This window comes from Pelobates fuscus, chromosome 13 (genome assembly GCF_036172605.1).
Source record: "Pelobates fuscus isolate aPelFus1 chromosome 13, aPelFus1.pri, whole genome shotgun sequence".
In the NCBI taxonomy this organism is placed as follows: Eukaryota; Metazoa; Chordata; class Amphibia; order Anura; family Pelobatidae; genus Pelobates; species Pelobates fuscus.
Window position 1 is genome coordinate 53,683,255 of NC_086329.1, and position 26,655 is coordinate 53,709,909.

Sequence of the window (26,655 nt, forward strand, 5' to 3'; positions counted from 1 at the left end):
AAAAACCATACAAATTTAAATAATATTAAAATAAAATAAAAAATTTAAAAATATTTTTAAAAAATAATAAGAAGAATGCCCACCCCCCCCACCAAGGTTACACACTCCGCATCACACACACACACTGCATTCATACACACACACACACTGCATTATATTGACAAACACACACACACTGCATTCATACACACACACACACAGACACTGCATTCATTATATACACACACTGTAAATAAATATTCAATTAATGTAATTTTTTGGGGATCTAATTTTATTTAGAAATTTACCAGTAGCTGCTGCATTTCGAGTCTTATACTCGAGTCAATACATTTTTTCCAGTTTTTTGGGGGGCAAAATTAGGGGTCTCGACTTATATTCGGGTCGACTTATACTCATAATCCACTCATTGCATCACAAAGCAGTTTCCAGAATATTAGAAACCTTAATTTAGTGGAATGCAATCCCAGTGCTTTAGGATTCTGGGTATTTACTTCCATCCTTTTTACTATTAATTTATTGTTCTCAATCCATGCATAATTTATTCCACTTCGGCATTTTTCCTTCCCAGTTACCTGATTGGATTAATGGCGCCTTTTAATGAAAATGCAGAGCATCTTATGGAAGTATTGTCAGAAAAAGCAGATGGTAAACAAGAGATTAAAATGCACGATCTAATGAACAGGATGACACTGGATATCATCGCCAAGGTAAAGTACTCATTATTTAACACTGTTACTCTCAGAGAGTAATCTGGGTAAATTTCATATTCTTTGAGGCTGGGTATATAAGAATTGCCAGCTTACTAAAATTGACATATTTTCAAATAATGAACTAGACAGAGTATAAACGACATCTTTACTCAACTGTTACACAAGGAGATTCTGGTGTGGAGGGGGGAGGGGGGGAGAGATTTACTTATTATCTACAGTTGAAAAATAATTAGTTAAAACGAATGGTGTGGAAAAGTATAGTAGCATTAATGAAGGTTCCGTTAATTTATAGGTGGCTTTTGCAATGGATTTGAACTGCCTTGAGGACAAAGAAACACCATTTCCCAGAGCAATCTCGGTAATAATGAAAGGTATGGTGGAAACACGCAATCCACTGGCAAAGGTTAGTAGAATTATTATTTTTTATTACTATTACTTAATTTTTTATTTTGAATGATTTTATTTTGTCTACTATGGATCCGCTATACAAGACTTATTTCCCTTTTTGTTCCACTGTTCGTACCCCCTCTGTTCGTTCCCCGAACAGAATATGTGTGGTCCCCATTTTATAACCCCACGAACACTGACCACCCCTGGCTGTTAACCGCAAATGAGCAATTAGCTCAAGTGCTTTCCCTGTGTGGCTGCCCTTCGTATATCCTAACACACGTGCTCTAAGGAATGGCCCTAATTTTGTCTCCTTAATGCAGGTAGTGGTACATGGTCGTCAAGTGTATGGAACCCTAGGTCAGCTATGCGATCCTGCGAACGCAGAGGAAACTTGTACCGCTAAGAAATCTAATGTGGAACACTTGCATGGTCCAGAGCTAATAAACCTAGCTCGAGTGTGTATAGCCTTTAGGTCCATTTAGGCGACCTTCCCCTCTCTTGTATTGGTTCTTTAAGTAGATCCCTTTTTCCAATGATGTATCTCAGGATAGAGGGAATAGGTAGAAATAGTGTGATATAGCTTTAAGAAGAAAACTTAGTATGTGGTAGCAATTATGCTCACAAGTGTGGAGCCTAAAGTACAGAGGTATTTTGTGGTTAAGGACTACACCACCTTCTTTTAGAAGTGCAGGAACTCAGGTGATGGTCTTAAAAAATGAATTTTATTATAATATTTAAAACAAAATTGATTCAATATAAAATACCAATATAAAGTCCTTGTATCATCCAGAAACGCGTTTCAACTTCTGTTGGCTTCCTCAATCCGGTATAATAGACCTAGTCCCTGTTCTACTATTTGTACCTCTGCTAATGATTTTGATGTATTCCAACGGGTTCAATTGCGTTCCAATCCTCTTTTTGGTTTCGACACGTTCTCATTTACCAGGTTAGATATATAAAAAGAATATATATATATATATCTCAATATTACACTCTTTGAAACAGACCTTTAAATGAGCATTTAAACAAAGAAAAAAGGAAAATTAAAAATTATATTTTTAATAAATACACAGTATACTTATGTCTTCTTTGTCTTTAAACTACGGTAAGTATTTTTTAAAATGTTTTAATTAATATATATATATATATGTTTATGTCCTTATCCTTGCACATTTAATGTATAAATTACAGGGGTATTGTATAAAGATAGTGAAGTATACATACTATTAAATGTGCTAAATAAATACTATGGTGTTATATTTATTTTAAAAAGTGGCAGATTTCAAAATCACAATTTAATCCATACGCTATTAAGGTATTTAATTTAAAAACCCACTCAATTTCTACTTTAACTATAGTTTTATTAAATCCTTTTGTGTGTGTTTGGAGGTTTGCACATTCAGTGTAGTAGCTGCTACCCTTTTGACAAATATTTTTTTAATCAATATCAGTTTTAACACACACAACCCTTTTTCTAAACTTCTGCCTGTTCAATTTCTAGACGAGTTAGGAGAATGGCGTTCGGGAGAAAGGAATTACCGATCAGGGGGAGCATTCGCTTCCCTAAAGGAGCTCCCAAAAGTAGACTGCCCATTGCCTCTTTTCCTGTGGAACTGTTTTGGGCTATCACCTCATGGGCGGCCGGTCCAAACTTTACCCGAATGACAATTACGTTCTACTGGTATTTGGACAACTTGGGCGCTCAGATCCAAGCTATTCATGGATATAACTTTTGTGGAGTTCTTGTATAATTTTGATATGTTTTGGGGTGTTTTGTATGATTTTGTATTATTCCCTGTGACAGAGAGATAATTGAGTTAGCCTGCTTTCGACACAATTATCTCGCAGACACAGAGGCGCCTGGGAGTGACTTGTACCTTTTTCTATGGAGACCCCATGCTGGGAGTCTGTGCGTAAAAAGCAGAGTGTGGCCTAAAAAAACCACAGTTGACTCGCAGAACTGTGTGCCGTCTAGTTGCTGTGGTGAAAGGGTTATAATCACAACAACGCTTCTTACAACTTCGAGGAAGAAACGGTGGAGATACCTAGTCGTGGTATTGGAGCTCCGCTACAAAGTCAAAGTCAATAGTAGAAAAGTATTTGTATTTAAAGGGCAAAAGTACTTCTAGTATCAGAGGTCTATTTTCTGTTAAATTTTGTTACATATTTCAACTGCTGACCCGTTGAGGATATCAGAATTGACCATCCTACAAATAATTATTTTTACCATTAGGCCCTATTTGGGGCTATTAAGAATAAACAGGCAATCAAGCTTTTGGAATTATATTTCAATCTTTCACAAATTGTTAGTCTTGTATTTTCTCCCATTGCCATTAGGCACAACCTGTATTTTATCTTGTGAGTTCCTCAGTTTACCTGTTTGGGTTTGAGGGTATCCCAATCATCAGTGTTGGCTGCCCCCAAGCTAGCGCTGTATCTACCGACTTTTTTCTACTTCTGGATATGAAGTTTAATTATTTTTTGTGCTACAAGAGTACTTAATCATAAGTAGAAGTGTATAATAAATTAGCAAGAATTTGTGGATGATCACACCTGTTTTTTGTTTTTTTTCCACCAATTAACACCAACAAAACAAACTGATTTGGGTAAAATGGGACCCAGACGACTGTAATAATAAGTAAGATCCATGCATAAAGTTAAAGGAACACTATAGCATTAGGAATAGAAATATGCATTCCTAATGTTATGTTGCCCTGCGAAACGTTTTAGGTGCCCACCCTCTCTTCCATCAGTCATCAAGTCGGACACTAGTGTACATGCATGGCAAATCTCCGCGCTGTTCCAATCCAATGGTCTCTATCTTTGATAACTGCATTATTAATAATTCCCACTTACTGATACTCTTTGAAGTTTATATTCTTTAGTAGATTCACCTTTAGAACATGAAAAATGTGGATGCAGAATGGAAATCATAAAGCTTGTCCACAACTAACCATAGTCTTGTTTCTTTCTAGTATATGCCAGGAAAGCGAGCATTTATTCAAGATGTCAAGGAAAGTATCAGGTTCCTCCGGGAAACGGCAACAAAATGCATAGAAAAACGACGTAGGGCTCTAGAAGATGGAGATGATGTGCCTGACGATATCTTGACCCAGATCTTCAAAGGGGCAGGTACAGTGGTTGTCCAATGAATTGAGTGGTACAAAGACTCAAAACCTTTCCGGAAATTGACATGAGTACATATTAGTTAAAATATAGCTAATAGGGATGTACCGAACTGTCCGCCGGCGAACAGTTCCCGGCGAACTTAGCGTGTTCGCGTTCGCCGCGGCGGGCGGACACATGCGCAGTTCGATCCGCCCCCTATTCGTCATCATTGGGCAAACTTTGACCCTGTGCCTCTCGGTCAGCAGACACATTCCAGCCAATCAGCAGCACTCCCTCCCTTCCACACCCTCCAACCTCCCTCCCAGCATCCATTTTCGATTCATTCGGAAGATGCATGCTTAGTGAGAGGAGGGAAAGTTTAGCTGCTGCTGATTAGATAGGGAAATTGATAGCTAGGCTAGGGTATTCAGTGTCCACTACAATCCTGAAGGACTCATCTGATCTCTGCTGTAAGGACAGCACCCCAAAAAGCCTTTTTTAGGGCTATAACATCAGGCTGCTTTTTTTTTTTTTTCCTGTGTAATGTAATAGCAGGTGCCTGCCTGCCAGCTTCTGTGTGAGGTTCACATTGGATACTGTGCCTACTTGCCCAGTGCCACCACTCATATCTGTTTTAACAATAGGTTAAGCTTTACATTTAAACTAAATATTTGTTTTCACTGTAATAGAAGAGCAGTTGCCTGCCTGCCAGCTTCTGTGTGAGGTTCACATTGGATACTGTGCCCACTTGCCCAGTGCCACCACTCATATCTGTTTTAACAATTGGTTAAGCTTTAGATTTAAAATAAATAATTTGTTTTCATTGTAATAGAAGAGCAGTTGCCTGCCTGCCAGCTTCTGTGTGAGGTTCACATTGGATACTGTGCCTACTTGCCCAGTGCCACCACTCATATCTGTTTTAACAATAGGTTAAGCTTTACATTTAAACTAAATATTAGTTTTCACTGTAATAGAAGAGCAGTTGCCTGCCTGCCAGCTTCTGTGTGAGGTTCACATTGGATACTGTGCCCACTTGCCCAGTGCCACCACTCATATCTGTTTTAACAATTGGTTAAGCTTTAGATTTAAAATAAATAATTTGTTTTCATTGTAATAGAAGAGCAGTTGCCTGCCTGCCAGCTTCTGTGTGAGGTTCACATTGGATACTGTGCCTACTTGCCCAGTGCCACCACTCATATCTGTTTTAACAATTGGTTAAGCTTTACATTTAAAATAAATATTTTTTTTTCACTGTAATAGAAGAGCAGTTGCCTTCCTGCCAGCTTCTGTGTGAGGTTCACATTGGATACTGTGCCCACTTGCCCAGTGCCACCACTCATATCTGTTTTAACTATTGGTTAAGCTTTAGATTTAAAATAAATAATTTGTTTTCACTGTAATAGAAGAGCAGTTGCCTGCCTGCCAGCTTCTGTGTCAGGTTGGATGCCTTGCCCATTTGCACAGTCAGTGCCACCACTCATATCTGTTTTCACAATTGGTTAAGCTTTAGATTTTAAATAAATAATTTTTTTCACTGTAATAGAAGAGCAGTTGCCTGCCTGCCAGCTTCTCTGTGAGGTTCACATTGGATACTGTGCCTACTTGCCCAGTGCCACCACTCATATCTGTTTTAACAATAGCTTAAGCTTTAGATTTTAAAGAAATCATTTTTTTTCACTGTAATAGAAGAGCAGTTAGTTGTCTGCAAGCGTCTTGGTGTCAGGCCTACTTCAGCGTGTGCTCTGCAGACCTGTGCCAGCGTGCTTTGACAGTTGCCAATCATATCTGGTGTCTCTTTAGCGTGCTTTTACAAAGAAAAAAGGTTTCCAGTGTAAGCTAATAGCAGCCAGTCAGTGTCCTTCAAGCGGCTCTGTCAGGCCTTCCTTCAGCGTGTGCCCTGCACAACCCTGCCAGCGTACTTTGACAGTTGCCACTCATATCTGGTGTCTCTATAGCGTGCTTTTACAACCAAAATTTAGTTTCCACTGTAATAGAAGAGCAGTTGCCTGCCTGCCAGCTTCTGTGTGAGGTTCACATTGGATACTGTGCCTACTTGCCCAGTGCCACCACTCATATCTGTTTTAACAATAGGTTAAGCTTTACATTTAAAATAAATATTTATTTTTCACTGTAATAGAAGAGCAGTTGCCTGCCTGCCAGCTTCTGTGTGAGGTTCACATTGGATACTGTGCCTACTTGCCCAGTGCCACCACTCATATCTGTTTTAACAATAGCTTAAGCTTTAGATTTTAAAGAAATAATTTTTTTTCACTGTAATAGAAGAGCAGTTAGTTGTCTGCAAGCGTCTGGGTGTCAGGCCTACTTCAGCGTGTGCTCTGTAGACCTGTTCCAGCGTGCTTTGACAGTTGCCAATCATATTTGGTGTCTCTCTAGTGTGCTTTTACAAAGAAAAAAGGTTTCTAGTGTAAGCTAATGGCAGCCAGTCAGTGTCCTTCAAGCGGCTCTGTCAGTCCTTCCTTCAGCGTGTGCTCTGCAGAACTGTTCCAGTGCACATTGCCAATCATATCTGGTGTCTCTATAGCGTGCTTTTAAAACCAAAATTTGTTTTTCACTGTTATAGATTGAATAGCAGTTACTTGTCTTCAAGCGGGTGTCTCAGGCCTACAGTGTGTGCTCTGCAGAACTGTTCCAGTGCACATTGCCAATCATATCTGGTGTCTCTATAGCGTGCTTTTAAAACCAAAATTTGTTTTTCACTGTTATAGATTGAATAGCAGTTACTTGTCTTCAAGCGGCTCTGTCAGGCCTACAGTGTGTGCTCTGCAGAACTGTTACAGTTCACATTGCCAATCAAATCTGGTCTCACAGTAGCTTGCACGCATAGTACCACTAATCCCAAAAAAAATGACAGGCAGAGGCAGGCCACCCCGCAGGGGCCGTCGTGGTCGTGGTGCTGTGATTCCCTTTTGCCCTAGAATAATGCCCAGTTTTCAGAAGCCATGTACCCTGAACTTGAAAAGTTCTGAGGACATAGTTGACTGGCTAACACAGGACACCCAATCTTGTACAGCCTCTGCTCAGAACCTTGAAGCACCATCCTCCTCCAGCTTAGCTTCAGGCACCTCTCAAGATACCACTCACCCGCCTGCCGCCACCACCAAAACTAGCACCACAGCCGCTTTACTTGGTATGTCAGAGGAGTTATTCACACACCCGTTTGAAGAAATGAGTGATGCGCAACCATTATTGCTAGAGGATGTAGATAACAGGGATATGTCTCAGGCAGGCAGCATTAAACACATGGAGGTACGGTGTGATGATGATGATGTTGTACCCGCTGCTGCTTCCTTTTCTGAGTTGTCAGATACAAGCGAAGCGGTTGATGATGACGATGCGTCCATGGATGTCACGTGGGTGCCCGCTCGGCAAGAAGAAGAACAGGGCGAAAGTTCAGATGGGGAGACAGAGAGGAGGAGGAGACGAGTTGGAAGCAGGGGGGGGTCGTCGCAAGGAGCTAGTGGCACAGTCAGACAGCATGCATCGGCACCCGGGGTCAGCCCGACAGCACGCCAATCAACGCATGCTGTGTCCACCACCAGAATGCCGTCATTGCAGAGCTCAGCAGTGTGGCATTTTTTTTGTGTGTCTGCCTCTGACAACAGTGATGCCATTTGCAACCTGTGCCAAAGGAAACTGAGTCGTGGGAGGTCCAACACCCACCTAGGTACAACTGCTTTGCGTAGGCACATGATCTCACATCACAAACGCCTATGGGATCAACACATGAGTACAAGCAGCACGCCTACTCTAAGCCGCCATCCTCCTCCTGGTCCAGCATCTTCAGCCACGTCAACCACTGCTGTCCTTCTTGCCCCCTCTCAACCATCCGCCACTCCGTCTCCCGCCTTGAGCAGTTCCCGCTCATCTGCCCACAGTCCTGTGTTTCTGTCAAGGACATGTTTGAGCGTAAGAAGCCAATGTCACCAAGTCACCCCCTTGCCCAGCGTCTGACAGCTGGCTTGTCCGAACTATTAGCCCGCCAGCTTTTACCATACAATCTGGTTGAGTCTGAGGCGTTCAAAAAATTTGTAGCTATTGGGACACCGCAGTGGAAGGGACCCGGACGGAATTTCTTTTCACAAAAGGCAATCCCCAACTTGTACTCGATTGTGCAAAAGGAAGTCATGGCATGTCTGGCACACAGTGTTGGGGCAAGGGTCCATCTGACCACTGATACCTGGTCTGCAAAGCATGGTCAGGGCAGGTATATCACCTACACTGCGCATTGGGTAGACCTGCTGACGGCTGACAAGCAAGGAATGCGTGGCATTGCAGAGGAGTTGGTGACACCGCCACGAATTGCAGGCAGTCCTGCTGCCACCTCCTCTACTCCTCCTACTCCATCCTCTTCCATAACCTCCTCGGCTGAGTCCTCTTGTGCCGCTGCTTCTTGCTCCACATCAACGGCACCCCCCCAGCTCCCCAGGTACTATTCCACATCCCGGATACGGCAGTGTCACGCCGTCTTAGGTTTGACTTGCTTGAAAGCAGAGAGTCACACCGGACAAGAACTCCTGTCCGCCCTGAATGCACAGGTGGAAAAGTGGCTGACTCCGCAGCAACTGGATATCGGCAAAGTGGTGTGTGACAGCGGAAAAAATTTGATAGCGGCATTGAAGTTTGGCAAGTTGACACATGTGCCGTGCATGGCACATGTGTGTAATCTGATCGTACAACGCTTTGTGCATAAGTACACAGGCTTACAGGACGTCCTGAAGCAGGCCAGGAAGGTGTGTGGCCATTTCAGGCGTTCCTACACGGCCATGGCTCACTTTGCCGATATCCAGCGGCGAAACAACATGCCAGTGAGGCGCTTGATTTGCGACAGCCCTACACGTTGGAATTCAACACTCCTAATGTTCGACCGCCTGCTCCAACAAGAAAAAGCTGTTAATGAATATTTGTATGACCGGGGTGCTAGGACAGCCTCTGGGGAGCTGGGAATTTTTTTGCCACGTTACTGGACGCTCATGCGCAATGCCTGTAGGCTCATGCGTCCTTTTTTTTTGTTTTTTGTTTTTTCCAACGTATATTAACATTTTTAGTATACAAATGTAAAAACATATCCCATGCTTTACCCATTTTACCGTACAACTGTACACATGCAACAGAAAAGAAATCACTGAAATTCAACAACACAAAGCTTACATGGGCTTTGAGGTGTTTGCCAAAATGCATGTATTTGTAGCCCAGATATAACAGTGGCTATAATTAACCTATGTAAACTTGTCACATCTGGCACACTTATACATTACTAAACACAGAATAGTAGTGAACTAAAAAACAAATTAAAAAATTCTGGTATTTGAAGAATATATTCAAATCATTCGTTTTCTGCCTACATTTTGTCATTCAGTTTTCAATTCAGTACAAATAGATGTTCAGTGAATAAACAGCTTAATATGGGGTTGTTGCTTGCTAAAAACAGACAGTTATGCTTTCTTCAGAAAACATTTATTGAACATTTGAAACTCCCATAGAAAGTATGGCTTTCAACTTACTGAGACAAATTAAAATTTCAGCATTGATGTTCAGCACATTACATGTATTTTTTTCAATATTTCGCTAAAGCATAACAGTTAAAAAAAAAAAAAAAAACTTAAATATAACAAAACTACAACATTTATGCAAAAGGTTGAGGTCCTGCAGTAAAATGTTGATCAGATAAGAAGTTAGGTGGTATTATTTGTGAAAGCGGGTAAGAGAAGAGATTGGCTGGGTCAATGGACAATGGATTTACTGCATGAGTAAGGGGCAACATACCATGCCAGCCAGGGTAGGCTGCTTCTGGATACAATGGAAAAGATGGATATGGGAGACCTGCTGGAACAGTATTTGGCACATGGAGAGGTGGCATAATATTATCACCCTGACTCTCTCCTATAATTACAGAGAATTCTCCTGGGAACTGAAGGCCATTGCTCAAATTTTGGAGCATATTCATGGTTTCTTGGTAATTACCCATTGGCTTAAGTCAGCATCACCTGGGGGGTTTATCAGCCCTTTGCATATAAGGCAGTCCTAATCTAAAAGGTGGCTCTTGTGTTGGGATGTTGTGTCCCTTTTCTCTGAGATGCAATCCTGCTGAGAATCCTGAGGCTGCCACACAGAATCAGACAGATCCTCTAGGGTCAAGTTCTGATCGGGCACGGTATCAATTTCAATTAACCCCTTGTGTGTCATCTTTGTCATCTGAATCTGGTATGGCTGTCTTTCCTCTTTCTCGATTAGTTCCAGTGCATGTTTTCTCTTTTGAATTCTCCAGTTGGCCAGCTCCTGTGCAGCCATTTACGTTGCACTCATTAGAACCAAACACTGTGGGGTGATTTATGGCCCCCACCCACCGCGCAGGGGTGGGGGCCGAGGGGGGAGGACAGTAGGTCCCCCCATTGTGATTTATGGCCCCCACCCACCGCGCAGGGGTTGGGGAGGACAGTAGCTCCCTCCAGTGTGTATCATGGGCTTTGAGGACAGGTGTCAATCCATACCTGCCAAGTGACCCTATGTAGGGGTAACAGTCCCTATTCTGCTCTGTGTCAATGTGTATAAGGGGCTTTGAGGACAGGTGTCAATCCATACCTGCCAAGTGACCCTATGTAGGGGGGACAGTCTCTATTCTGCTCTGTGTCAGTGTGTATCATGGTCTCTGTGGACGGTGAACAGTCTCTATTCTGCTCTGTGTCAGTGTGTATCATGGTCTCTGTGGACGGTTAACAGTCTCTATTCTGCTCTGTGTCAGTGTGTATCATGGTCTCTGTGGACAGGGAACAGTCTCTATTCTGCTCTGTGTCAGTGTGTATCAGGGGTTTTGAGGACAGGTGTCAATCCATATCTGCCAAGTGACCCTATGTAGGGGGAACAGTCTCTATTCTGCTCTGTGTCAGTGTGTATCAGGGGTTTTGAGGACAGGTGTCAATCCATATCTGCCAAGTGACCCTATGTAGGGGGGACAGTCCCTATTCTGCTCTGTGTCAGTGTGTATCATGGTCTCTGTGGACGGTGAACAGTCTCTATTCTGCTCTGTGTCAGTGTGTATCATGGTCTCTGTGGACAGGGAACAGTCTCTATTCTGCTCTGTGTCAGTGTGTATCAGGGGTTTTGAGGACAGGTGTCAATCCATATCAACCAAGTGACCCTATGTAGGGGGAACAGTCCCTATTCTGCTCTGTGTCAGTGTGTATCATGGTCTCTGTGGACGGTGAACAGTCTCTATTCTGCTCTGTGTCAGTGTGTATCATGGTCTCTGTGGACAGGGAACAGTCTCTATTCTGCTCTGTGTCAGTGTGTATCAGGGGTTTTGAGGACAGGTGTCAATCCATATCTGCCAAGTGACCCTATGCAGGGGGAACAGTCTCTATTCTGCTCTGTGTCAGTGTGTATCAGGGATCATTAGGATAGGTGTCAATCCATATCTGCCAAGTGACCCTTTGTAGGAGGAACAGTCCCTATTCTGCTCTGTGTCAGTGTGTATCAGGGGCTTTGAGGACAGGTGTCAATCCATACCTGCCAAGTGACCCTATGTAGGGGGGACAGTCTCTATTCTGCTCTGTGTCAGTGTGTATCATGGTCTCTGTGGACGGTGAACAGTCTCTATTCTGCTCTGTGTCAGTGTGTATCATGGTCTCTGTGGACAGGGAACAGTCTCTATTCTGCTCTGTGTCAGTGTGTATCAGGGGTTTTGAGGACAGGTGTCAATCCATATCTGCCAAGTGACCCTATGTAGGGGGAACAGTCCCTATTCTGCTCTGTGTCAGTGTGTATCATGGTCTCTGTGGACGGTGAACAGTCTCTATTCTGCTCTGTGTCAGTGTGTATCATGGTCTCTGTGGACAGGGAACAGTCTCTATTCTGCTCTGTGTCCGTGTGTATCAGGGGTTTTGAGGACAGGTGTCAATCCATATCTGCCAAGTGACCCTATGTAGGGGGAACAGTCTCTATTCTGCTCTGTGTCAGTGTGTATCAGGGATCATTAGGATAGGTGTCAATCCATATCTGCCAAGTGACCCTATGTAGGAGGAACAGTCCCTATTCTGCTCTGTGTCAGTGTGTATCAGGGGCTTTGAGGACAGGTGTCAATCCATACCTGCCAAGTGACCCTATGTAGGGGGGACAGTCTCTATTCTGCTCTGTGTCAGTGTGTATCATGGTCTCTGTGGACGGTGAACAGTCTCTATTCTGCTCTGTGTCAGTGTGTATCATGATCTCTGTGGACAGGGAACAGTCTCTATTCTGCTCTGTGTCAGTGTGTATTCAGGGGTTTTGAGGACAGGTGTCAATCCATATCTGCCAAGTGACCCTATGTAGGGGGAACAGTCTCTATTCTGCTCTGTGTCAGTGTGTATCATGGTCTCTGAGGACGGGGAACAGTCTCTATTCTGCTCTGTGTCAGTGTGTATCAGGGTTGGGCTTTGAGGACAGGTGTCAATGTTAGGTGATTTCTGCCCTTTATGGATTAAAAGCAGACTCTGCATCAACTGTGCAATTTTCCATGAGAGTTTTGCCATGGATCCCCCTCCGGCATGCCACAGTCCAGGTGTTAGTCCCCTTGAAACAACTTTTCCATCACTTTTGTGGCCAGAAAGAGTCCCTGTTGTCAATGGCGGTTCGCGCGGTTCGCCGGTTCGCGAACATTTGCGGAAGTTCGCGTTCGCCGTTCGTGAACCGAAAATTTCGGGTTCGCGACAACACTAATAGCTAATATTCCTGATTTTTTTTGATGCATGATTCCCAGCCCCCAAACTCTCTTTAGAGGGGAAACCCTATGGTACAAACACCTTGCCCATTTTGTTCCTTCATTCTATGCATCCGATAGATTTAACCTGTTTGTTCATGTTTTTATAATTGTATATGCTGTTATATATCTTGTTTAATATTGATATATTTGAGACATCACCTCGTGCATATTTAAAAGACCACACCCTACGCCAAAAGCACTTTAGGTTGCTGAAGTGCTTTATGGGTGAGGAGTACCATAGTTTGACCCCAGTTTATAAAAGTGCTGATTTCCATGATACATCAGCACTTTTATAAATTAACTAGGGATCTTCCTTCTGTCTGTCAATCAAACAGCCAGGGAGGATTCCTTCCTACTTCCATTAGCTCTCCTCAGCCTTTCCCTTCCTCACAGACCTGAGATCAGCTACTCAGCTCCAAATGTGCAAGCATGTGAGCTGACACACACGTGTGCACGTGGGGACTAAGTCAGAGGCTTCTCATTGTGAAGTCTCTGGTTATTTTCCCTGTGAAGATACTGAAAGTCTCTTCCGGAAAAAAGGGGGAGGGCTTACACCTGCTGCAGTCATAAGAACTACAGCGTTTGTAAACTCGTTAAGACTATACTCCCAATGAATACATACATACAAATATTGTTGTTTTTCTTTTTGCAAGTGTGGAGTGGTCATTTAAGTAACAGCCCCAGGGGATAATTGACAACCAGATAGTCCTGTTTTTGATTATATAGCAGTCATATATATTTCTGTTGTCCCTAGTTCAATGTTGACTTGCTTAAAAGAAAATAAATGGTGCCCTATTGATACGTATAACCTGCATCCTCACCTCTGTGTATCCTACTCAAGTCAGATGTTGAATCTTTGAATGCAATGCACTGCAAAAATAAAGATAAAACATTAAAAAAAAAAACTAATAAAATATATAACTAACATCTCAGCCAAAAAGACAAATTAATTAGTCAGGTTAGTTAAAATAAAACATGAAAAGTTTGCTTCAGATTTCAACATCCTCTATAGTAAACATTAAAAAGTGCATGTGGCCTCTCGTGCGCTCTAACTTTAAAAGTGCTGTGAAACCTTTGTATTGGCCATCCTATGTATTGTAAAAATATCCTCTCTGAGGTGTTTCAGTGATTGTTATTTTTAAGGCGTCCTGTTTATGTTTATTTTATTGATTCATTTGCCAACTTGTCTTCTACAGAGTGTGATTAAATCATCTGTTTCTTTTTTCCCATTACTTCACAGCTCTGGAAGAAGAATTTGATCCAGAGATATTAATCGACAATTTCATCACATTTTTTATTGCAGGTATGTAAAGAGATATTTTGTGGCTTTAAGATTCATGCATAGCTGACAACAAAAGAGCGATAAAGATATAAACATATCTTATTATCCTCTCGGAATGTCCATCCGAATGTTACAAAGAAAACTTAATGTTGAAGCTATTGTGGGAGACGGAAAGGGACCAAATCTGGACATCTGCAAATAGATTGCATCCATTTATTATCTCTTGTAGACAATGTCAGGATCCCGCGGGCGGCTGCGAGGGAAGGCTGCAGTCCGCACTCACCCTCCAGCCGTCCGCGGTCCCCTCCCTGGCGTGCGCTTGGCGGGCGGCATCCTCCCAGCCACGGATGCCGCCCGCGTCTTCCTCTACGTCCCCCAGCGGCAGCATGCATGACGCTGCACGCTGGGAGACCGCCCATTTTACTAAACGCCGGGGTCAGCCACCTGACCCGGCGTTAAAGGCACAGTGCCTCAATCACAGTGGGAGGTCTAGATATCTCCCACGTGTGATTGTTAATTCTGATTGGAAATTAGCCAATCAGAATTAATCTAATGATTTATATACTTACCTTTCCTGTTCCTCTCTGCCCTGTTGTGGTCTTTGCTTGCTAGTACTGCTACTGAACTTGTGTTTCTGGTTACGTACTCTCTGGCTTGTTTATCTGACTTTGTGATTTTGTCCTACACTTTGACCTCGGCTTGTTTCTCGTTATTCTGTATTCTGGTTCCCCTTACTCGGCTTGTCTCCTGACTATTCTTTGAGGGCTCAGCCCGGCCACTCTAAGGTCCGGTACTGCACCTTTTCTGTGTGTATGTTAGCGTGTTTGGTTCCCGGAATCGTGACATTACAACAGGGCCAAAATGTAACCTGCTGACATTTCACACTTATTGGTTAATCAGGAAGCTAGAATGGATGGTTTTGACCACCGTATGGATCAATTTGCTCAGGCTTTACACACCATACTGGTTCGTACCGCTCACTTGCAGCCTGGTGTCCAAGAAGCAGTTGCTACAATGCCAGATCCTGTTCCCGAGCCAGTACCCGCTCCTGCTCATATAGTGCATATGACACCACCACAGCGTTATAGTGGTGATCCGTCATTATGTTGTGGTTTCCTCAAACAAATTGATATCCATTTAGTAATAGACTACAGTGGTCTGAACAATATATGATTAAAAACGCCTACCCTATCCCCCTCATCACTGAGTTGTTTGATCGTGTTAAAGGTTCTAAGTACTTCATTAAATTAGACCTCAGGGGGGCTTATAACCTTGTCCGTATAAAGGAGAATGACGAATGGAAGACAGCGTTCAATACGCGTAGTGGGCATTACGAATATCTGGTCATGCCTTTTGGACTGTGTAATGCTCCTGCTGTGTTTCAGGACCTCATAAATGATGTCCTTAGGGATCTATTGCATGTCTGTGCCGTGGTGTACCTTGACGACATACTTGTATATTCTCCTGATTTTAAGTCACATCATAATCATGGTTTGATGGTGCTTAAAAGGTTATTAAAGGGGGCGGGGCCTGACCACCGAGCGGGAAGGACGTGGGGCACCTCGGCTCCTCTATGAAACTACCACAATCAGGCAACTATTACCTTTTTATCCTTGAGATTGGCGATCAGTGGCCACATGAAGACGAAGAGGACACAAAATATCACTCACGGTGCCAATATCAGCCCCCGTCCTGCCGGCAGAGCAGACTACTGGGCGGATGGGATTGAGACCTGCTGTGAGGCTCTGGCGGGAGAAACGGACAATCTCCCGTGCTTGGTCCGGCGGGTCATCTCGCGCGCCTACTGAGGGCCCTGTCCCCCCCCCCCCCGTGGGCCGGGGGGTTATCCCGGACCCCACCGGAGAGGCAGTGACCGCTTTTACCATCCGAGCGGCGAAAGGATTAAATAAGGACCGCATGACAAAATCCAAAATGGCCGCCGCGCCCATCACAAACCGGAGAAAGAGCTCCCATCTACCTAAGCAGAAGCTACAACTCCCTGTGTTACCGGCAGACCAAGGGGGACTTACCTGGACTCTCACTCTGCTCACACAGAGCGAGCACAGCACGCAGGCTCCCTCAAGGCTGAAGCTGGTAGAAGCATAAAAGCGAACACACCCATGGCCAGCAAGTACCGAAGCACTCTAGCAACCAACGGGAAACACAAGCGACCTGGAAATGGCCGAAACGCCAGCCGACCTAGTGCAGCTGCAGAAGTAACTAAGCGGCTGCTAACCATGAAGACTGAAAATCCTGCAGAGTACTGTATATACTTCAGCTTTGCATTGACTTTTTAATATAATTTATGCTTGTAATACAGTCAAATTTATCACCGCAGGGAAATCATATACAACTGTCTAAGCCTGAATATATGCATTATCCAGCAAGTTTAGGGACTCGCTGCCCCCTGGTGGTTAATTTAAAGCAGTGCGAAGAAATTTACACCTAACGATGTTTAATATAAGCTGTAACTTACTAATCGTCTGAACATATAGTAACTACTTAGCTAAGCGTATTTGGCACAGACATAAAAGTTTTATACACATATTCCAAGCCTAGACCACGCCTGTTATATCTATCTAAACAAAAGCAACTTAGGTGTGAATTCTTGGCGCATCTAATACGTTTAATCCATGTTATTAAGCATGCCATTGGTTTAAATACTGCTACCATCTCGTGTATTAACTTTTGTTTATCAAACTTGTTCTGTTTTCTCTTTTCTTTGTTTCAACGCTCTAAGCACAAAGCCATTTGTCATCGACTCAATTCTATAAAGCGATGTTTTAGCATGACCTCTACCCCTACCTTTCCCTAAACCACGCTATCAATCGGTGGGCAAAGCGACTGTTCCTTCTAGGTGGTTAGGAAGTATACGCTTTTTTACAAAAGTGCAATGTTCCTGATGCCATGTAAACATATGTGAATGCCAATCGATCTGCACCAGCTATTGTGGCAGTGCAAATTGCATGTCTTATCCCTGCACGAACAAAATAAAGAATAAAAAAAAAAAAAAAAAAGGTTATTACAGAACGGACTTTATTGTAAGTTAGAAAAATGTTTGTTCGATCAGACCTCTGTGCAATTCCTAGGATATATAATTTCTGAACAGGGTTTCAGTATGGATCCTGCTAAGTTGGAAGCCATACGGTCCTGGCCACTTCCCCAAGGACTGAAGGCTATCCAGCGTTTTATAGGATTTGGTAACTATTATAGGAAATTTATAAAAAACTTTTCACCACTTATCTCCCCTATAACGAAGCTGACTAAAAAAGGTCTACACCGTAGGGTTTGGACTCCTGAAGCCCTTAAGGCCTTCGAAACTCTCAAGAAGGCATTTGCCTCTGCTCCAGTGCTACACCACCCAAATCCTTCTCTTCCCTTTGTTATGGAAGTAGACGCTTCTGAATCGGGTGTGGGAGCAATACTGTCACATTGGTTATCTTATGACGAACCCCTCCATCCCTGTTGGATGATCCAGAAAATAATTACGATGGGAACTATTACAGGGAACTATTGGCTATTGTGTTAGCTTTTAAGGAATGGAGGTACTTATTAGAGGGTTCCAGACACAAAATTATGGTTATAACAGATCATAAGAACCTCTCCTATATAGCTGATGCTAGAAGGTTGTCCGCCCGGCAGGCTAGATGGTCTCTATTCCTTTCGCGCTTCCAATACATTATTGCCTATAGACCTGGTTGCTGTAATGCCAAGGCTGACGCTATCTATCGAGAATATGAACCTTTAGAATTTGTTAACCCGACTCCTGAACCTATTGTACCTGCGTCTCAGATAATAGCTGCTACCCGTTTGGTTGTTTCGTCTCCTTGCCTTGATAATATTAAGACATACCAAACCCAAGCACCCCCTGAGACGCCTGTTGGTAAACTATACGTTAAAGTAAATGACAGAAAAAAGTTGAAACCATGGACCCACTTATCCATGGATTTTATTGTAGCCCTTCCTCCTTCTGATGGAAGGATGTTCTCTAAAATGGCACACTTTTTTCCGCTTAAGAAACTGCCTTCTGCGATTCAGCTTGCTCAGGTGTTTGCCAAGGAAGTGTTCCGCTTGCATGGGGTACCTCAGGATATCGTATCTGACAGGGGCCCTCAATTTGTCTCTCGGTTTTGGAGGGGCTTTTGTGCTCAGATGGGGGTCTCCTTATCGTTCACTTCCTCCTATCATCCACAATCTAATGGTGCAGCCGAACGTGCTAATCAGTCTGTGGAAATGTATTTGCACTGCTCCACTAATGCGCACCAGGACGACTGATCTCGCCTCCTTCCGTGGTCTGAATTTGCCAGGAATACAGTGTCTCATTCGTCTACTGGCTTAAGTCCTTTTGAGGTTGCTTATGGGTTTCGGCCTTCTGTCCTTCCCGGTGCGTTCTCCGACAAGGGAATGCCCGCCTTGGACCAGCACCTCGCCTCTTTGCGGAAGATGTGGGATCAGGTCCATATTGCGCTGTCTCGTTCAGCAGCTGCTCAGAAGAAGTTTGCTGATCGCCGTAGGGGTGCGGCCACTTCTTTTGCTCCGGGTGATGGTTGTCCTCCAGGAACCTCCGTCTCAGGGTTCCCTCGATTAAGTTTGCTCCCAGATTTCTTGGTCCCTACAAGGTGTTACGTAGGATTAACCCCGTTTCCTACTCCCTGGACTTGCCTCCTTCCATGCGTATTCCGAACACGTTTCACGTCTCGCTTTTGAAGCCCTTGCTGTGTAACCGGTTCTCTCGTCCCCTCGGACGGCCCGTGTCCCCTCGCACTGTCTCTAGTGACGTGTACGAAGTGGCTGCCCTTCTCGACTCTCGTGTTTCTAGGGGTCGGCTGCAATATCTGGTGGATTGGAAGGGTTACGGCCCTGAGGAGCGGTCTTGGGTTTCGAGCTCTGATTTGCTCTTTGGTCCGCTCCTTTCATGCCCGGTTTCCTTTGAAGCCTTCTGCTTCCCGCCCTCCGGGCAGTCTTCGAGGGGAGGGTAATGTCAGGAACCCGCGGGCGGCTGCGAGGGGAGGCTGCAGTCCGCTCGCGGCACTCACCCTCCAGCCGTCCACGGTCCCCTCCCTGGCGTGCGCTCGGCGGGCAGCATCCTCCCAGCCACGGATGCCGCCCGTGTCTTCCTCCAAGTCCCCCAGCGGCAGCATGCATGACGCTGCATGCTGGGAGACCGCCCATTTTACTAAACGCCGGGGTCAGCCACCTGACCCGGAGTTAAAGGCACAGTGCCTCAATCACAGTGGGAGGTCTAGATATCTCCAACGTGTGATTGTTAATTCTGATTGGAAATTAGCCAATCAGAATTAACCTAATGATTTATATACTTACCTTTCCTGTTCTTCTCTGCCCTGTTGTGGAATTGCTTGCTAGTACAGCTACTGAACTTGTGTTTCTGGTTACGTACTCTCTGGCTTGTTTATCTGACTTTGTGACTTTATCTTACCCTTTGACCTCGGCTTGTTTCTCGTTATTCTGTCTTCTGGTTCCCCTTACTCGGCTTGTCTCCTGACTATTCTTTGTGTGCTTAGCCCGGCCACTCTAAGGTCCGGTACTGCACCTTTTCGGTGTGTGTGTGTTAGCGTGTTTGGTTCCCGGAATCGTGACAGACAACTTGACACAGAGACGTAACTAGAGAACTCGGGGCTCTGGTGCAAGACTCTCTTAAGGCCACCCTAAACTATAGAGCAGAGGTGGCCAATAGGAAGATGTTTAGCTGCAGTACAAATCCCATGATTATTTACCAGCTGTGGATTGACTAATTACCCATATTTGCAGGGTTCTATTTGTATGCAATGTCTGTGAAAGTAGGCTTGTTTTTGTATATATGTGTGAATATTTGTGTATTTTGTATTGAATATTTGTGTATTTTGTATATAATGCTTATGTGTAAATGCAGAGGGTCTGTTTGAGTGATTGTGTTGGCTTTTAAATGCAGAAGGTGTGTGTTGGTGTTTGAATGCAAGGTTTTTATATTGTGTTAGTGTATGAATGCATAGGGTGTGTTTATCTGGAGTGCTTGTGTGTGAATGCAGGGGTGTGTTTGTGTGTAGTGGTGAGTAGTGGTCACTGCATTTTTCACTGGGGGAAGTTGGAAGAGACTGGCCCTAACTCTATGCAGTGCAGCAGCAAATGAGTGAATTATCTGTGCATGACCTGCTTGCTGCTTTCATGCTTGGGTGGGTCCCACTTGACAGGTGGAACTCCAGGACTCTGGTAGTTCCTCCACTGGGATAATATCAAAATTTATATGGATATTGGAGCAAATGGGATTTTAAATATGTCAATATTATAATATTACATCACATTTTTAATTGTCTTTAGAATGTTAATTCATTTTAAATGGACATTTGTAGGCATCATAGTCACTTTATCACATTAGAGTGATTTTGGTGCTTGAAGTACCCAGGCCTTATCCACATATCGGTGTTAAACTATTTTTGAATAGTTTAACGGTGAACTAGGACCCAAACAGCCCAGCCCCCTATGATGGTGGAATGGGCATGGCAGTATTACCCTCTGCTTTATTTCATACCAAATTATACCAGTGATAGCAGCTGATCCACTTCTATTCCCTGGTCTGTTTTGGGGTTTTCCTCTACCCGATGGATGTCAATCCCTACTGGCCCACACCCCCCGCCCCCTTCCCCATCCTCTAAAGCAGTTATTCTCATCCCAATTTCATACCAACTCTACAAGCCATATTTGATAACAGCCAGTAAGTAAGGCAGTGCGTAGGTTATGATGTACGTCCTGATGAGCATTTAACGATTAGAGTAATCTGACCCACATCCTGCAGTCATTACAGTAATTAGATGTTCTCAGGAGACTCCTTCACTGCAGATAAGTGCATGCTGGGAGGCCACATTGTGTATTAAAGGAACTTACATGTTTCTTGCAAATCAAAGCTGTCCTTTCCAAGGAAGAGTAGCATTGATTTGATAGCGACATTCTTGACAACTTTTTGTTCACAAGTTGCCTGTCCCCAGGAACCTTGATAATTCCTATGTAATTGTAAATAAATGTATTGTCACAAAAACTGCTTTTACAAATTAAGTATTATTTTTTAGGCCAAGAAACCACAGCCAATCAGTTATCATTTGCAGTTATGGAACTGGCCCGGAATCCAGAGATACTGGAAAAGTGAGTCTCTACAAACTCTCCCAAGATGAGAGAATTGCTTGAAAAGTTTGAAAAAAAGTCTTAAAAATTATAAAAACTGTTAAAAGGTATATAACAATTGACTGTTCTTACTTAAACATTCAAGATTCAGGTATGATAATATTGGTGTTTGCTCAGATGTAAAAAAGTTTTGACCCTCAAAAGCAACAACTAAAATTGGAAAGGCAAATCAGTATCATAAAATATTGCAGTCCACGACACAACTTCACAAACTCCAAAGTCAGATTTTCCAAAACATGCTAGTGCCACCTAATTTAACTTTTTCCAATCATATTTTTATTGTAGGGTAAAAGAAGATTACATTGTAGTATTAAATGGACTCTATAGGCACCCAGACCACTTCATCTCGTTGAAGTAGTCTGGGTGCATTGTCCATGTTACCTGAAAACAGCACTGTCACCATCTGGAGGGAGGTAAAGATGAAATGTATTTACCTGAATCTGTCCCTCGCGAGCATAGCAATCTTGATCCAGCGAGCCGCTGAAGCACCAGGAGACAACATCACTGCTATAATCTCGCACATGCGCGAGTGTCAGCGGTGTATTTACAGCGAGGCTGACAAGGCATTTGCCTTGGGCGGCAAATGCCTTCCTGGCTGGCTGGCCGGCTGGCCACCTCAGGGCCCATGAGGCTGGCATGCTCTGAAGTGGTGCGCGCGAGGGAGCATTCTCCCCTGAGCTCTTCCAAGCTCAGCTACCTCGCGCACACAGCAGTGATGCTGGAGCTGGAATATGATGTCACTCTGGCTCCACTAAGAGGTGCACGAGGAAGCTGAGCAGGAAGATAAGAGCTCCCTCGCCGCCTCCAAAATGAGCTTACCTAACCGCTCGCCCGACTGCGTGCCTGCCAGCCCAGCCAGTCAGCAGCAACGCCACTGGACCCCAGGGAAGAATCCACTCCAGTACTCCGAAAGGTAGGGAGGCTGGGTGGACTGAATCTAAAATCTAAAAAATTGTGAGTGTGTGTGTCTGTTTGTGAGTGTGTGTGTCTGTTTGTGAGTGTGTGTGTCTGTTTTTCAGTGTGTCTGTTTTTCAGTGTGTGTCTTAGTGTGTCTGTGAGTGTGTTAGTGTGTCTGTGAGTGTGTTAGTGTGTTAGTGTGTCTGTGAGTATGTTAGTGTGTGTCTGTGAGTGTGTAAGGGCGTGTCTGTTTACGAGTGTGTAAGGGTGTGTCTGTTTGCGAGTGTGTAAGGGTGTGTCTGTTTGCGAGTTTGCAGGGCCGGACTGGGAATTAAAAGCAGCCCTGGAAAAAAATATTTACCAGCCCCATAATGCGTCGCGACCTGGGGTCTGCTGGGATATGGGGCTGTAGTAGGGTATTGGAGCAGTGGTGCAATGTGTGAGGGGTGCAGTGTGTGTGTGTGTGTATGGGGGGGCTGTGAATGTGTGTGTATGGGGGCTGTGTATGTGTGATGGGGCAGTGTGTAAATGTGTATGGGGGTAGTGTGTGTATGGGGGGTAGTGTGTGTATGGGGGGTAGTGTGTGTATGGGGGGTAGTGTGTGTATGGGGGGTAGTGTGTGTATGGGGGGGTAGTGTGTGTATGGGGGGGTAGTGTGTGTATGGGGGGTAGTGTGTGTATGGGGGGTAGTGTGTGTATGGGGGGGTAGTGTGTGTATGGGCTGGAGTTCACTCTCAACACTGCGACCACCAGGAATTCATGGTGGTCGCAGTGGTGAGAGTGAACTCTAGCCCATAGCTCCAGGGCTAGAGTTCACTCTCGTGAGAGCCGGAGCATTGCCGTGGTAACCGCGGCAACGCTCTGTGCTCGTGCGAGAAGGACACAGAGGAGCTGCAGGTTGAGCTCCCGGCCCTCTCTTCCTCCCTCCCCTGCCGGCTGCCCGCACAATGCCTGTGGAACGGGGAGGGAGATTGGCTGGCAGGGAAGAGCCTCGTGGGGCTCTACCTCCCCTTGTGTGTCTCTCTCCTTTCTCCCTCTGTTTCTCTCTTCCCCTCTGTCTCTTCCTCCCCCCTTTCCCTGTCTCTCTATCCCCACATCTCTCTTCCCCTCTCTCTCTCTCTCCCCCACATCTCTCCCCCCTTTCCCTGTGTCTCTCTCCCCCACATCTCTCTTCCCCTCTGTCTCTCTCTCCCCCACATCTCCCCCCCCTTTCCCTGTGTCTCTCTCTCTCCCCCACATCTCTCTTCCCCTCTGTCTCTCTCTCCCCCACATCTCTCTTCCCCTCTGTCTCTCTCTCCCCCACATCTTTCCCCCCCTTTCCCTGTGTCTCTCTCCCCCACATCTCTCTTCCCCTCTGTCTCTCTCCCCCCCACATCTTTCTCCCCCCTTTCCCTGTGTCTCTCTCTCTCCCACATCTCTCTTCCTCTCTGTCTCTCTCTCTCCCACATCTCTCTTCCTCTCTGTCTCTCTCTCCCCCACATATCTCTTCCTCTCTGTCTCTCTCTCCCCCACATCTCTCTTCCTCTCTGTCTCTCTCTCCCCCACATCACTCTTCCTCTCTGTCTCTCTCTCCCCCTCTGTCTCTGTCTCCCCCTCTGTCTCCCCCTTCTCTCTCTCTCTTTCCCCCTTCTCTCTCTCTTTCCCCCTTCTCTCTCTCTCCCTTCTCTCTCTCTCTCTCCCCCTTTTCTCTCTCTCCCCCTTCTCTCTCTCTCTCTCCCTTCTCTCTCTCTCTCTCCCTTCTCTCTCTCTCCCCCTTCTCTCTCTCTCTCTCCCCCTTCTCTCTCTCTCTCCCCCTTCTCTCTCTCTCTCCCCTTCTCTCTCTCTCCCCCTTCTCTCTCTCTCCCCCTTCTCTCTCTCTCTCCCCCTTCTCTCTCTCTCTCTCTCTCCCCCCTTCTCTCTATCTCTCCCCCCTTCTCTCTCTTTTTTCCCCTTCTCTCTCTCTTTTTTTCCCCTTCTCTCTCTCTTTTTTTCCCCTTCTCTCTCTCTTTTCCCCCTTCTCTCTCTCTTTTTTCCCCCTTCTCTCTCTCTTTTTTCCCCTTCTCACTCTCTTTTTTTCCCCTTCTCACTCTCTTTTTTTCCCCTTCTCTCTCTCTTTTTTTCCCCCTTCTCTCTCTTTTTTTCCCCCCTTCTCTCTCTTTTTTTCCCCTTCTCTCTCTTTTTTTCCCCCTTCTCTCTCTTTTTTTCCCCTTCTCTCTCTTTTTTTTTCCCTTCTCGCTCTTTTTTTCCCCTTCTCTCTCTTTTTTCCCCTTCTCGCTCTTTTTTCCCCCCTTCTCTCTCTTTTTTTCCCCTTCTCTCTCTTTTTTTTTCCCCCTTCTCTCTCTTTTTTTTTTCCCCCTTACCTGCGAGTAGTGAGTAGGGTTTTTTGCTGGAGCCGCCGGACCGGGTGGCAGCCTCGCCGGTCCGGCGGCACTCCTGTCAGGCTGTCACTAGCGCTGGGGGCTGAAGGAGGAGGGAGGAGCATGTTTCTGTGCTGGGAATTGTGGGAACCGCGAGGGAGCATGGTACAGAGACATGCTCCTCCCTCCTCCTTCAGCCCCCAGCGCTAGTGACAGCCTGACAGGAGTGCCGCTGGACCGGCGAGGCTGCCACCTGGTCCGGCGGCTCCAGCGTGGAATGCGGCCGCCGGCCGGCCCCCTCAGAGTGTGTGCCACCGGACCGGCCACCCGGTGGCACATACATGGTCAGTGCAGCCCCCAGGTGCCGCGGCCCACCGGAAAATTTCCCGGTATCCCGGTGGGCCAGTCCGGCCCTGCGAGTGTGTAAGGGTGTGTCTGTTTGTGAGTGTGTAAGGGTGTGTCTGTTTGTGAGTGTGTAAGGGTGTGTCTGTTTGTGAGTGTGTAAGGGTGTGTCTGTTTGTGAGTGTGTAAGGGTGTGTCTGTTTGTGAGTGTGTAAGGGTGTGTCTGTTTGTGAGTGTGTAAGGGTGCGTCTGTTAGTGAGAGTGTTAGTGTGCGTCTGTTAGTGAGAGTGTTAGTGTGTGTCTGTTAATGAGAGTGTTAGTGTGTGTCTTATTGTGTGCCTGTTAGTGAGTGCTTGTGTTTGTGTCTGTTGGTGAGAGTTTGTATGTGTGTTAGTGAGTGTGTGTCTCTCACTGAGAGTGTGTGTCTGTCAGTGAATGTGTATGTATGTTAGTGTGTGTCAGTGAATGTGTGTGTCTGACACTGAGTGTATATATGTCTGTCAGTGAGTGTTGTATATGTATGTTTGTCAGTGTGTATCTGTCAGTGAGTATATGTGTGTGCATCTGTCAGTGACAGTGTATGTGTCGGTTCGGTGAATGCATGTCTGCCAGTGAATGTGTGTGTTGGTTAAACAGTGTGTGTGACAATAACTGTGTATCTGTAAGTAGGTATATGTCAGTGCATGCATCAGTGAGGGTGTGTGTCTGACAGGAAGATAAATTTAGAAGAGGGGGTGAGGGAATGCCTTGTTTTGTTATGCCTAGGGCAGCACAAAGCCAAAATACACCACTGGCGAGGGTACATCATTGAGGTCCAAGAAATTCCATAGACACAGCCGTTCCCTGATGACGGCTGTCGGGATTGACAATTTAGCTTTGAAGAAACTGCAATTGCTAAGACTGCCTTTAGTTGCTAGAGTTTGACTCACTAAAACTTTGCATGAGTGAGTGTATTCCCAAAAAAAGGCCACACTCACTGCCAGACAATATATAACAAATATTTATCCTCCTGCAGGCCGTAACTGGGGTCGTTTTCTCTTGACTTCACTGATATGTAAGAATATAGATGCAATGTCCCAAATCAGATGATAATACTGTTGCTACTTTAAAAAACAAATTCTTAAAATGCTTTGATATATTATGATGGACTTGCGCATCCTAGCGAATATTTCGTTGTTGACTTGGACCTGCGTGTCCAATGGTGCTACACTTGATACTCTGTCTTGCAACCAATACAAATCTTATTTACAAAAAAAGAAAAACACTTTCTATTATTTTCATTTAAAATTATTCCATACTTCTAACACCCACTGAAAATTAAATCCATTATGTCTCCTTGAAAGGAGATAATATCTGGTAACTGAATAGCAATGTAAAAAGTATTTAAAAAGGTATAAAAACTGGGATATTGTTTTCATCTTTAAAGTGAAAATTCCACCATCCTTGTGAATATTACACGTAGCCAATTAAATATCTCTTTGCAACTGTGAAAACATAGTGGGATAGTTAGTTGGTACAAAGTTTGTAAGTAGGTATACTATTGACTCCTAGCTATTTTAGAGTACTGATACACCAGTAAAATAAATGAGAATTATCTAGAGCAGAGATAACAAAGGGGCATAGGCCATACATTTAGCATCTCACACTTAGAGCAATAAATGT

General features: G+C 44.7%; 1 protein-coding gene across 1 annotated transcript in view; it reads left to right on the top strand.

The window, feature by feature from the left end:
• LOC134582999 (cholesterol 24-hydroxylase-like) overlaps window positions 1–26,655 on the top strand; it is a 90,149-nt gene that overhangs the window by 53,784 nt on the left and 9,710 nt on the right. The window contains exons 6-10 of the mRNA XM_063439736.1: window positions 569–707; window positions 1,003–1,113; window positions 4,076–4,232; window positions 14,204–14,266; window positions 21,307–21,379. Of these exons, the coding sequence (XP_063295806.1) occupies window positions 569–707; window positions 1,003–1,113; window positions 4,076–4,232; window positions 14,204–14,266; window positions 21,307–21,379 (543 nt within the window). The remainder of the gene's footprint in view (window positions 1–568; window positions 708–1,002; window positions 1,114–4,075; window positions 4,233–14,203; window positions 14,267–21,306; window positions 21,380–26,655) is intronic.